At 44.3% G+C, this 12,007-nt stretch overlaps 1 protein-coding gene and 1 long non-coding RNA gene across 5 annotated transcripts in view; both read left to right on the top strand.

Annotated features, from left to right (window-relative positions):
• reep6 (receptor accessory protein 6) overlaps positions 1-3,872 on the top strand; it is a 92,793-nt gene extending 88,921 nt beyond the window's left edge. Inside the window, exons 4-7 of one of the 3 annotated variants that reach the window (XM_034080524.1) lie at positions 651-819; positions 899-1,023; positions 2,758-2,779; positions 3,627-3,872. In XM_034080524.1, coding sequence (XP_033936415.1) covers positions 651-819; positions 899-1,023; positions 2,758-2,772 — 309 coding nt within the window. In that variant the 3' untranslated portion in view covers positions 2,773-2,779; positions 3,627-3,872. Of the gene's footprint in view, positions 1-650; positions 820-898; positions 1,556-2,757; positions 2,780-3,626 lie in introns of those variants that run through there. The other 2 variants (XM_034080525.1, XM_034080523.2) reach the window with 2 other exon arrangements.
• A 1,907-nt stretch (positions 3,873-5,779) lies between these two features.
• LOC117445969 (uncharacterized) lies at positions 5,780-7,277 on the top strand. 2 transcript variants are annotated; one of them, XR_004552064.2, is made up of 3 exons: positions 5,780-6,043; positions 6,385-6,490; positions 6,657-7,277. It is a non-coding gene; the product is annotated as an uncharacterized lncRNA (long non-coding RNA). The 2 variants fall into 2 exon arrangements; XR_011643196.1 differs by having other exon boundaries at positions 6,385-6,552.
• The last annotated feature ends 4,730 nt before the right edge of the window (positions 7,278-12,007 follow it).

Raw genomic sequence — 12,007 nt, 5'->3', positions numbered from 1 at the left:
TCTATGGAGCACCTGTAGAAGGTCAGGATCCTCTCTATGGAGCACCTGTAGAAGGTCAGGATCCTCTCTATGGAGCACCTGTAGAAGGTCAGGATCCTCTCTATGGTGCACCTGTAGAAGGTCAGGGTGCTCTCCTCAAAGAGCCGCTGTCGAGCTGTTTTGGTGATGGTGGTGGTGTGAAGAGTCCATGTCAGGTCCTCAGTGAACAGTCCATGTCAGGTCCTCAGTGATGAGTCCATGTCAGGTCCTCAGTGATGAGTCCACGTCAGGTCCTCAGTGCTCAGTGATGAGTCCACGTCAGGTCCTCATGGATGAGTCCACGTCAGGTCCTCAGGGAGGTGGACCCCGAGGAACCTGAAGCTGCTGACTCTCTCCACCGTAGTCCCATTGATGGCGATGGGGGCGTGTCCCTCTCTCTGCTGCTTCCTGTAATCCACAATCAGCTCCTTGGTTTTACTGACGTTGAGATGGAGGTTGTTCTCCTGGCACCAAGATTTCAGGGTTTCGACTTCCTCTCTGTATGCCGTCTCATCACCGTCGGTGATCAGGCCAATGACGGTCGTGTCATCAGCAAACTTCACAATGGTGTTGGAGCTGTGTGAGCAGTATAGTAAACCAAGTCAATCCATTTCTGATCTTTGTGGTTCCAGTGTCTTTTCCTGTTGTGGTGCATGGCTCCTATCTCGTGGAATGGCTCCCAGGTCATCTACAACAAAGTGATTCGGCCCATCTTCCTCCGCTATGAGGCTGTGGTGGACGACATTGTGAATGACATCGGCGGGAGGGCGATGAGTGCTGCTGAGGACATCACCAGAGAAGGTAAAGACCAGTTCAACACCAGTTAATTGTGTTTTTTTATTAAATATGTGAGTACTTGAATATTTCTGCTTTTCTTCAGTCCTGTGCACTCTGATGAAGAATAACGCTGTGGTAGCGCTGACACCCGCTCAGCCTGAAACCAAAAGTTTACCGAGTTCATCAACAGCTACAGTAGCTCCTTCAGATTCAAAAGAAGAACAACCAGTACGTATACCCCAGCTGCATCGCCCACCTTCTGAACATAAGTCCAACCTGAAGGCCTCTGTATGCTTCAAATGAACTGAACACTGGACATAGCTTTGTTACCCCTTTTTCTAGCATGTCTGCTAATCTAATCAGGTCTTGACTCAAGTTCAGTATCTTCAGTATAGCACTTCATCAGTCTAACCATTACTGCTGACATTTAAATCCTTCTTTCTCTGAAAGAGTTAGAGCATTCGGATTTTCAGCACCGTCTTGTAAAAACGGCTGCTCAAAGTTCCAGTTCTGTATTTACTAATTCATTGGTTTGGTGTTTGGAGATCTAACCAGTTCAGACAGCCACTCAGAGTCTAATTTTCATTACATAATTCAGTCGTTTCCATGCTTTTTTAGCAAACATGGTGACTTGTTTGTCCATCCCACACAAGAACTGGAGAGACCAAATACTTTGCAAAACAAAGTTCTTCAAAAGTGTTTCTAGTCAGTCTCTGATTGTATTACGTTATTATGAGAGTGCTTTCATACTTGTTTGATTCTGAAATTGTATATATTTATATAAATATATGTGTGTGTAGCCTGTTATTATCTCATTACACCGCACTGTGAATGAATTAAAAGTAAATATATAAGTGGTCATGAACACATCTGTCCATCAGACAGAGGGCTGCTGTGCCTCCTGTCATCATTAATGGACGTCTCTTTAAAATGACCGCTCAGAGGAGAGGAGTTCTCATTTCTCTAACAGCCTGCTGCTTCCCCTCCTCTCTCCTCGGCTCCCCTCCTCGGCTCCCCCGCTCGCATCTTTTGTGGACGGGACTAAGACACGAGGATAGGAGTCGAGGAAAGGAGTCAAGGAGGGGAATTGGAGAAATTAGAAACCTTCTCTGTCTTTTAACCTCTTTCCTTCTATCCCCTGATCCTCCTCAGCAATGGTCCTTATTTTGGGTGCATAATAATGACCGTGGCTGAGGAGGATCAAGGGACAGAAGGAAAGAGGTTAAGAGGTTTGACAGAGCGTTGGATGTCACAGAAATCAACAGAAGACAGACAGGAAGTTAACATCAGCCCTTTCTCATTTCTCAGTTAGCACCTCCTCGACTCCTCTCCTCGTCTTAGTCTTAAAAAAGGAGCCTAACATCCAGGGGAGATGTGATTAGTGAGTAAACAAACGATAAAGGGCAGAAAGTCTAACGCACATTTAAATAACTTATAATCACAACGGAACAGTTTGCCCCGGAGGATACATCAGTGTACCCTCGGTTATAGCTCCTCCAGAGAGCCTCCTCGATCCTCGATTTTCGATGCGCATCTAGAGAAATAAGATGTCCTTCAAGGTGGCTCGCTGACATTGATTATCGGGTCACTACCGAGGAGTCGAGGATTAGAGGAATTGAAAATGAGATAAATGAGAGGTACAGGTACAGCTTAAGAAGACAGACAGGAAGTAAACACGAACAGGAACAGTGACAGTATGGGATCTGCAATGTTTAAGGACATGTTGGTGGAAAAGAAACTCTGACAGTTGTTTTCTTAGTGGAAGCAATACAATAATTTTCATAATTTTCGGTATAATGTGCTGATCAAGCTCCATGTTCTTTTTCCAATAATGACCCTCCGCCTCGACCCATCAGAATTGCATATTCAACTAAGCTGTCTAATAACCAAAATTGTTTGTACATTCAGATTCGAGATTACTTAACATGCTTACCTATCCTGTTGTCTTGTTACCTATTTCAGCTCTTCCTTGGTTAACAATATGGTAAGTCAACTGGTTGTGAATGTTGCGTGTTAGTGTAAGAAAATTAGCATGGAGCTCTCATGCCCCTTTTCCACCAAACCGGTTCCAGAGCAAGTTCCGGGCTAGAGCCTGATTAAGCTCTGGTTCTTCTTGTTTCCACCGCATCGGAGCCGGCTCTAAGCACCAAAAACCGTCACCAATACGTCACTCTTACGTCGGAGGCGGGATTAAACTGATCAACAACAACAAAATTCCACAAATTCTGTACAGCAACACACACAACTACGAACCAGGATGGATGCCATTAAATGTAAGCAGCATGGACCGCGGAAGAGACAAATGACCTCTTCGGGCTTTGGTCAACGCAAGAGGTACAGAGGAAGTTGGACGGCACAACGCGGTCTAAAGCTATTTTCCAGCAGCTGCAGCGGGAGTTGGCCCCGCTGGATACCACCGGACTCTGGAGCAAATAAGCAACAAGCTGGAAAAACTCAAGAAAGACTACCGGGATCGTTGTTGGTGTTGTCGATAAGAGGGATTTTCACGGCGTGTGGGTGTCATAAGAAGGCACATAAATGTTTACGTGATGTAAGGATGATTAAAGGATGACGAAATGACGCAGCTTCACTCGAGCTCCGCTCGGGCTCTGAGCGGAGTTGGTGCTACAGCATCAGAAAAGCAAAAGAACGGTTTTTGAACCGGATCCGGTTTGGTGGAAAAGGGGCATTAGACCCTCAATGCTGCTGCAGTTTTGGGCTGCAGATTAGAATGTAGCCCCATGAAGACCTAAACAGTCCTGAAGAGTCCTAACAAATCAGGTATATAATAATGCATTATTCTGTGTTTCCTGACTTTCTCGTCCTTTTAGTCCTTCAGATAGCAGCCGAGAAAGAGGAGCAGAGGGCCAAGGCTGGTCTGTTCAGCCTGACATATCCCAACAAGAGGAATATTCCCTTTCAAGGAGACTGATTTCCTTTTTATATGAGATATGTTATATACTATTCTTTACTGCAAAAACTCTGCAATCAGACTCTGACTTTGTTTTAATTGTATTTATATATTAATGGTTTTTGGGGGTCAGTTGAATGATTTGTATAGATACAAAGCACCTGAATGCAACAAAGTAACAATTACAGCAGCTTAATAAAGTCATGCAACACTAACCAGGCTTCGTGTGATTCTGTTTATTTGTACCTTACTTTCACCATCCATTCGCTGTTATTCATAGGCGGCGCGTGAGGCTCAGGTTTGGGAAGGCTAAATCACTTTTTTTTTAACCTGACACCTCAGTGTGCGGAGTTTAAATATATCAAGTCAAATATATTAAACTGCTGTATGCAGAGAAGACACCGACGGTCGCACTTATCATTCATATCACATTCAATCAGATCATATAATATCATAATATATCGTAGACCTATTTCCTTATCTGAGTCAGCTGAGCCGTATATGGCCGTGCAACACTCACAGTGTCACATACTGTATGCAGAAGTATCATTTTAAGCAACACATTGGGTTGACAAAACACTCAACTCTAATGTAATTAAAGTCAGATCCACTCGTGACTTAGATGGGGGAGCTGATATCATAAAACTGTTACGCTTTCAAACACTTGGTAGTTTATTTATTTTTTAACTACTTCACCTTCACCATATTCACCTTGCAGGTGCAACTATGTGGCTTGTATCCTGGATTATATGTTTAAGTCATGGATGTTTAAAGTTCATATTTGTCTAATATTAGTTTACTTTTCATTAATGAAGTATGACGCTGCGTTGTCAGTACACTTGTCCCTGTTTGTGATTGGTCAAATGTTCCTAACCCCGCCCCTTTCACGTGAATGCACTCTCAGCTGGTGAGGGAAACCCTGGCTTGATTTACCGAGTTGATATTAACCAGCATAGTATGACCGCTTAGCGAGATCTCGTTTGTTAGGGTTAGTTAAGATAACTCAAACATATCCAGGATATGTTGAACTGGCTTTGTAGTAGGCCTACAGGGCACAGGTGGCTGCATAGCAGCGCTAATGTCAAAGACACAAACATTATATTTTTATTTTACCAGGATGCAGTGACAAAAATAGTTGGGAAGGCTTACCCCCTAAACGCACCAGGAGCGTCTGCGCCGTGTTACGGCCGCGTTACGGCCGCGCCGCGGCGGTCGTAAGGATCGCGGCCACTCTAGTCAATGAGTGCTATTCCACCACACGCGCCGCGTTACCCCCTAAACGCACCAGGAGCGTCTGCGCCACGCTGCGCTACGGCTGCGCCACGCTGCGACCTCCTCCTGCGACCTAACACACCAGGCGCGTTTCAAAACGTTGCGGAAGCGGAGCGTCGTGTGTGCAGCCTCGCAGTTGTTGTTGATTTTGGAATATTTCCTGGACATTTTGTACTTCTACAAGTAAGTAGGCTACGTAGTTAAATGGTTTATGTTTGTGTCTGTTTAAATCGGGTTTATTGTTGTTATTTCCTATGTTGTTGTGTTGTAGACTACAGACACAGTTAATAATAATTGTAATATTCCAGTTATAAACGACATGAATCAAAGATGTGTTGCTGTATTTTAGTGGTAAAAAAATATGCATTCATCATCATAATTATTCTATATATATATAATTGACAGTGCCTGTAAACCGGAGGAGAACGCTGCAGTATTCTCCTACTTGAAAGACGGTGGTGGGGGGGAGGAGAAGGAGCCGGTTTTGGGTTCATCCGGTGCACCCCCTCAACCAGCAAAGCAGACAACAAGGTGATTTTCATCACTTCCTGCCTGCGCCGCGCTGCGCCGCTTCAAAAATAGGATTCATCCTTTTTAAGCGAGGAGCTTCTGGGACGGCGTCTGGTGGAACAGCACCCATTGACTAGAGTGGCCGCGATCTTTGCGAACGCCGCGGCGCAGCCGTAACGCAGCGCAGACGCTCCTGGTGCGTTTAGGGGGTTACGGCTCAGACGCGTCCCAGAAGCGGCTCGGCGCAGCGTTTCTCTAAAATTAGGATGAATACTATTTTTGCCGCGGCACAGCCGTCGGGCAGGCAGCCCCCCCCTCGCAGGAAGTGGAAAGGTGAGCATCCGGGCCAGGCCCATCCCGCATATATACTAATTTAGCAGACCCCCCTCCTTCATCACAACACCTCCACTACGATGCGCACAATGGACGACGAGGTGTTCATAATGGAAGTGAAGAAACACACAATTTTATACGATGTAACCAATGCTTTTTACAAGGATAACATCAGAAAGGACAAGGCCTGGTTTTTAGTCGCTGCAGTTTGTGGAGTGGAAGGTAACAACTACATATTAATGTTTTAAAGTTGTTTTTATTCATGTGTTATAACAACTACCCAAAATACTCTCAATAATGTTTAAATACAGTATGCTGTGGTGGAAAATCTTGCATTTATAGTCAGATAAATTGTGAGGACAGACAAGAATAATTTGGCAGTCATTTGTCAGACAAAACCATTTATTATAAATTGTATTACATACACAGTAGCGCATCCTAGGCGATAGCTGAATGCTAGGCTGACCAATGAGTCCCTGGAAGCCAAGTATCTGAAGGGTAAAAAAAAGCAAAGAAAAATATGTGAAATCATGTTATTAATCTGAATCTATTCTTTGTTTCAGTCGACATTTGCAAGGCACGATGGAAGTCACTCCGGGATGCTTTTGTTCAAAACAGGAAGAAATCTCTCCCAAGTGGATCTGCAGGCGGCACGCAAAAGGGCTTGAAGTATACAGACCTAATGTCCTTCCTTTTGCCCTTTTGTAATTTGTGATGATGTATTGCAAAGGGTATGAAAGACTTTATTTTAAATTACATAAATATGTTCCTATTGCATAAATTAATCCCCAGAAAAAAGGTTTTAATTGTTTTCATGTTGTTTCTTTTCATATAGTTCAAAAAGCAGCTTGAGCAATCCTTCCCCTGTAGAAGACATGGAGAGAGCATCTACACCCCTGTCATTGGAAACAGAGGAACATGCCAGGACAGCATGTGGATCTCCAGCCCCACCACCTACAGCCCCACCACCTCTGGTACCCACAACCTCTGCAGAGAGGCAAAGGCCCTCTAGGTCCCGTAGCCCCAGGGATCCCATTTCCACACCAGCAGCGGCCCAGCGTTCCACACGGGACACAAGGAGGAGGCCACAGAGCACAGACCTTGGAGAGCAGCTGATATCTCTACTGCAGGAACCTCCAACTGCACCACACATGCCAGACTCAGAATTAGAGGAGTCATACTACTTTGCTCTCAGTCTTGTGCCCATGTTGCAAAGACAGAAAACATCAGGCCAAAATCTGTATTTTAAACACCTTCCACAACTTGGAAAGAGACACCCAACACCAGCAACATTGGCAGCCCATTGATCATCCCCCCGCCACTCAACATTCTATTCACACCTCCAGGCCAGTAGCCTTTCGGCCAAGTGTACCCCAACCCCCACGCGCCCAATCAACACCTACAAGGCCATCAGACATGCTGTCCTCCAGCAGTAGCTCAGCTTGGCAGGAGTCTTTTTACGAACAATAGTTGAGCAATTGAGTTCATTGTTTTTTTACTGTAAATAGTTACTTTTTTGTGTTGATTGTTTATATTTGATGTTTCTGTTTAAAATGTTGTTTGGGGTGAAATTGTTAAAAATAAAACGTTTATTAAATTTGTGGTCAGTGATTTATTGTCTGTGAAATGTGCATTTTACCTAAGTGCAACAGCCAGTCTCTGCTTGGGTTCTATGGCAGCTCTGAAATGTGTGGATTGTCTGGTCAGTTCAGGGCCCAGGAGGGACAGCAGTTCATCCATCTGCTCTGCACTCATCCGAAAATATTGGTGATGTCGTTGGCTGTCCAGCCTCAGCTCAGCCACGAGGTGATGAAAATCACCTTGTTGTCTCCTTTGCTGGTTGAGGGGGTGCACCCAAAACCGGCTCCTTCTCCTCCCCCCATCGTCTTTCAAGTAGGAGAATACATGCCAGCGTTCTCCTCCGGTTTACAGGCACTGTAAATTATATATATATATAGAATAATTATGATGATGAATGCATATTTTTTTACCACTAAAATACAGCAACACATCTTTGATTCATGTCGTTTATAACTGGAATATTGCAATTATTATTAACTGTGTCTGTAGTCTACAACACAACAAAATAGGAAATAATAACAATAAACACGATTTAAACAGACACAAACATAAACCATTTAACTACGTAGCCTACTTACTTGTAGAAGTACAAATGTCAAGGAAATATTCCAAAATCAACAACAACTGCGAGGCTAACATTAAAGGAAGACATTTATACCAGATACAAAGGGAAGTAGGTACAGGAAGCACTTGGGGGAGTAGTAGAAGAGAACAGAGCATTAACAGCAGGATAACATTGGGACACTCATCACTGCATCTGATTGGAAAACATCCAAATGGCAATTGTGATGGTTGCCAACAACCAGAGACAATACATCATGTATTTTTTAGCTGCCCGGAATATACAAGGCAAAGACTCATTCTGAAAACTGCACTGGAACAATTCAACATAAAGGACATGGATTTCAAGTCAATATATGTAAAGTAAATCAAGAAATGAAGCAAACAAGCTGATCTTCAAATTCCTCAAAAGCACTGGTTTGAGGACAAGGATTTAATATGAACATTTAATAACTCAACAGTAGGTGGCGATATATGCTCCAAGTGGAAGCAATTCGCGATTAAAGAGAAGAAGAAGAACTGCGAGGCTGCACACACGACGCTCCGCTTCCGCAACGTTTTGAAACGCACCTGGTGTGTCAGGTCGCAGGAGGAGGTCGCAGGAGGAGGTCGCAGCGCGGCGCAGCCGCAACGTAACGCGGCGCAGACGCTCATGGTGCGTTTAGGGGGTTAGCCTTCCCTAGCCTACAGTACCCGCCGCCCCTGCTGTTATTGATCATTGTGGAGAGCACTGGCAGACGTTTTGTTTTGTATTATAGCATCCATCGGATGGAATCAATGCATGGGCTGCACAGGTTGTCATGTCCGACTATCACAATTAGAATCATAATGAAAAATACGCCAGTAAAATGTGCCTGTAGAAAACGGCTTATGCCACAATAGGATAGCAACAACAAGTAGTCAAGATAGTCAGTTTAGCTTCGGTTGCTAAGCCAACATCACCCATTTTATACCAGAGAAACTTTAATAACAGCATTGTGATGCCAAACAGCGTCAATTCAGACTGAAACACATTCACTTATGGGGAATTGGGGATATGTATCAGCTGCTTGTGTGACAGTCAGACAGTGAATACCTTTCAGCGGACGCTGCTGTGTGAGCTAACCCGGAGCTATGGGAGAATAAACTGGAAGAGCAGCACTGCAGCGGTCGGTAAATGCCGCCGAAACACATTAATAAACAAAGAACCACGGCACTCTGGAGAAAAGTATAAGGTTGGAGAAGTCGTTATTTAATTTAATCTGGCTTCGCAACACGATCATCGTCCCCCGTTGTTGTTGTTGTTGTTGTTGAAGTAGTGAGCGCCATAACGCCGTTGGGGAGAAAATCAGCAACGTAAACGGTGACGTCATGACGCAGCAGTGGCAGCACCAGTCGGGCTCTGGGGGCGTACTGTCAACTCGCCGGAGCCTCGTAGCGGGAGAAGGGTCAACCGTAGTGATGGAAATTCGGATTCCCTTCGGGGACACAAATATTTTGATTCAGTTCACTTGAAAGATTCGTTCACTGATTCGTTCACTGATTCGTTCACCGGTTCGCGAACGACTTCTGGTGATTTGCACATTCGCGAACGATTTGTCTTTGTACTTAATTCGTTCAGTGAGTCTTCACTATTGCCGAAGTCCATACAAGAAGTTAGCTGGCGTAACATTTATGATATTAAAACACATTTTACACCTCACCTTGTTGCCCCATGAATTATGCTCTGGGAATAGGCTACATATTATTTAAGAAATATAATTGGCCATTGTTAAATCTCTCATACATTTGTGCCTGACTATACGATGTATTACAGCAGAGTAGCACGTTATACTTTCAAACCCATGGATGTACTATGTGCTTAAATCCCAAAGCATTAAACTCCATTTGGCCGAGTTCAAAGTGAATAAAAAAATATATCCTCTACATCGGTGACGATTTATTCATATTCTATAGTATGTACCCATCTATGTTTACCTTTAGCTAGCGGCTAAGCTAGTGGGACGCTACGGAGCCCAGCTATCCGCCCTCTGAAGCGTTTAGGGCCGACAGGGAGAGGAGAATGTCCCGCTAAAGCTGTGTGTATGTTTCACATTAGCGGGACGCTATGGAGCTCAGGTATCCGCCATCTGAAGCTTTTATGGCTGACAGGGGGAGGAGAATACAACGCTGTGTGTATTTATCGCTATGCTAGCTGGACGCTACGGAGCCCAGCTATCCGCCCTCTGAAGCTTTTAGGGCCGACAGGGAGAGGAGAATGTCCCGCTAACGCTGTGTGTGTGTATTTCACATTAGCGGGACGCTATGGAGCTCAGGTATCCACCATCTGAAGCTTTTAGGGCCGACAGGGGGAGGAGAATACAACGCTGTGTGTATTTATCGCTAAGCTAGCGGCTAAGCTAACAGGCCTACATGCTGTTAACATGTAATACATGTTAACAGCGTCAATAGCCACTTTAATGATACTAATGGACGATAGTCCCGGATGTCGTCGTGAAGGATTTTCAGAATAAAAGCTTGGTATTGAGAACTTCCGTTTTTTTCCAGAATAAAATAGCATTTAAACTGTTTAAGGTACATTATGCTATCAAAACATTGATTTTAATTTCTAACATTAGCTAGCTCAACGATTCCTTAAATAATATTGTGACAGAAAAAAAATTCTGTTCACATCACGCTCTGCAGCTCCGACAGGGAGCTCTGCTCTGAGCACCCGAACGGTAAGGTGATATGGGTCCGTTCTTATTGTGCATCCATGGGTAAAGGTAAAACGCATGTATTACTGAACACGTAACATGAACGTGCCGGTGTCAGTGGCCGTTTCTCAATCTCGAGGATACTGGCTTCCAAGCCAATATTTCAAGGATGCTACGTCATCGAGTGCCGCCGAAGGACTGTTCCAATCTCCAGCATACTTGGAATTCCACCGAGACCGCGTCCTTGGTTTGGGGGAAATTTCGAGGCTGCACATGGGTAGTCTTCGCGTTCTTAAAATCCCCATAATGCTTTGCGCACGGACCAATTTCAAAAACCCTTGCGGAGAATGGCTGAACCGATGCAGCACACATTTAAATGTAAGTATGTAGTGGCGTAGAACATGTGTTGGTAAATATGTGACTTTGTTACATTTGTTTGTTATCACCAAAAATGTGTTCTGTGAAAGTATAGCAAGTTCATAATTAGATAGACATCGTGAGGTATTTATTTTCGGTAGAGTTTATGTTGAAACCGTTAGAGAGAGTGGCACACTTGTTAGCCTGTTCCATTCTTCTTCGTTTTCCGAAGCCGTGGCTTGGAAGCATACTTGCTTCGTTTCTGAAGGAAGTGACTTGGAAGTATGCGACTACCAAGCCAGCATCCTCGAGATTGAGAAACGGCCACAGTCACTACCCGATCTGCAGCTCTGCCCGATCTGCAGTGTGCATGTGCGAGATGGTCCGCCATATTGGACAACTCCGTACGGCAACCCAAGAAGGACACTTGACACAGTGGCTTTTGGCAAAGCGCAAAAAGAAAACTCAAGAGGGATGAGTTATTATTATTACAACGTGACTTCGCTATTATTTAACAACTCTTTTTATTGGGTTCTTTTATTTGGGGTTAAGTACATTGTCAGAATAAGTGAGAAATGAATTTAACTTCTGTTAGACAGCTATCATACTGAATAAATATTTACTGTGAATGTATGCAAAAATGTATGGCATATGGCTGACAAATTGAGGCTTAAAAATATGAGATAATCTTCAGTGTAGTTAGCTATGAACCTTCCAAAACTGTGCAACAGTAGGCCCACACAAACTGCAGAACACTGGTGCTTTGGGAACACTCAAATGATTGAATTCCCATTTAAAATCAGGAGACTAAATACGAACATTGTGTGTGTGTGTGTGTGTGTGTGTGTGTGTGTGTGTGTGTGTGTGTGTGTGTGTGTGTGTGTGTGTGTGTGTGTGTGTGTGTGCGTGCGTGCGTGCGTGCGTGCGTGCGTGCGTGCGTGCGTGCGTGCGTGCGTGCGTGCGTGCGTGCGTGTGTGTGTGCGTGTGTGTGTGTGTGTGTGTCATACTTGCC

The sequence above is a fragment of the Pseudochaenichthys georgianus genome, chromosome 4 (assembly GCF_902827115.2).
Source record: "Pseudochaenichthys georgianus chromosome 4, fPseGeo1.2, whole genome shotgun sequence".
Classification (NCBI taxonomy): domain Eukaryota; kingdom Metazoa; phylum Chordata; class Actinopteri; order Perciformes; family Channichthyidae; genus Pseudochaenichthys; species Pseudochaenichthys georgianus.
The sequence above is the reverse complement of the archived record's forward strand: the minus strand, read 5'-3'. Positions and strand labels throughout refer to the sequence as shown.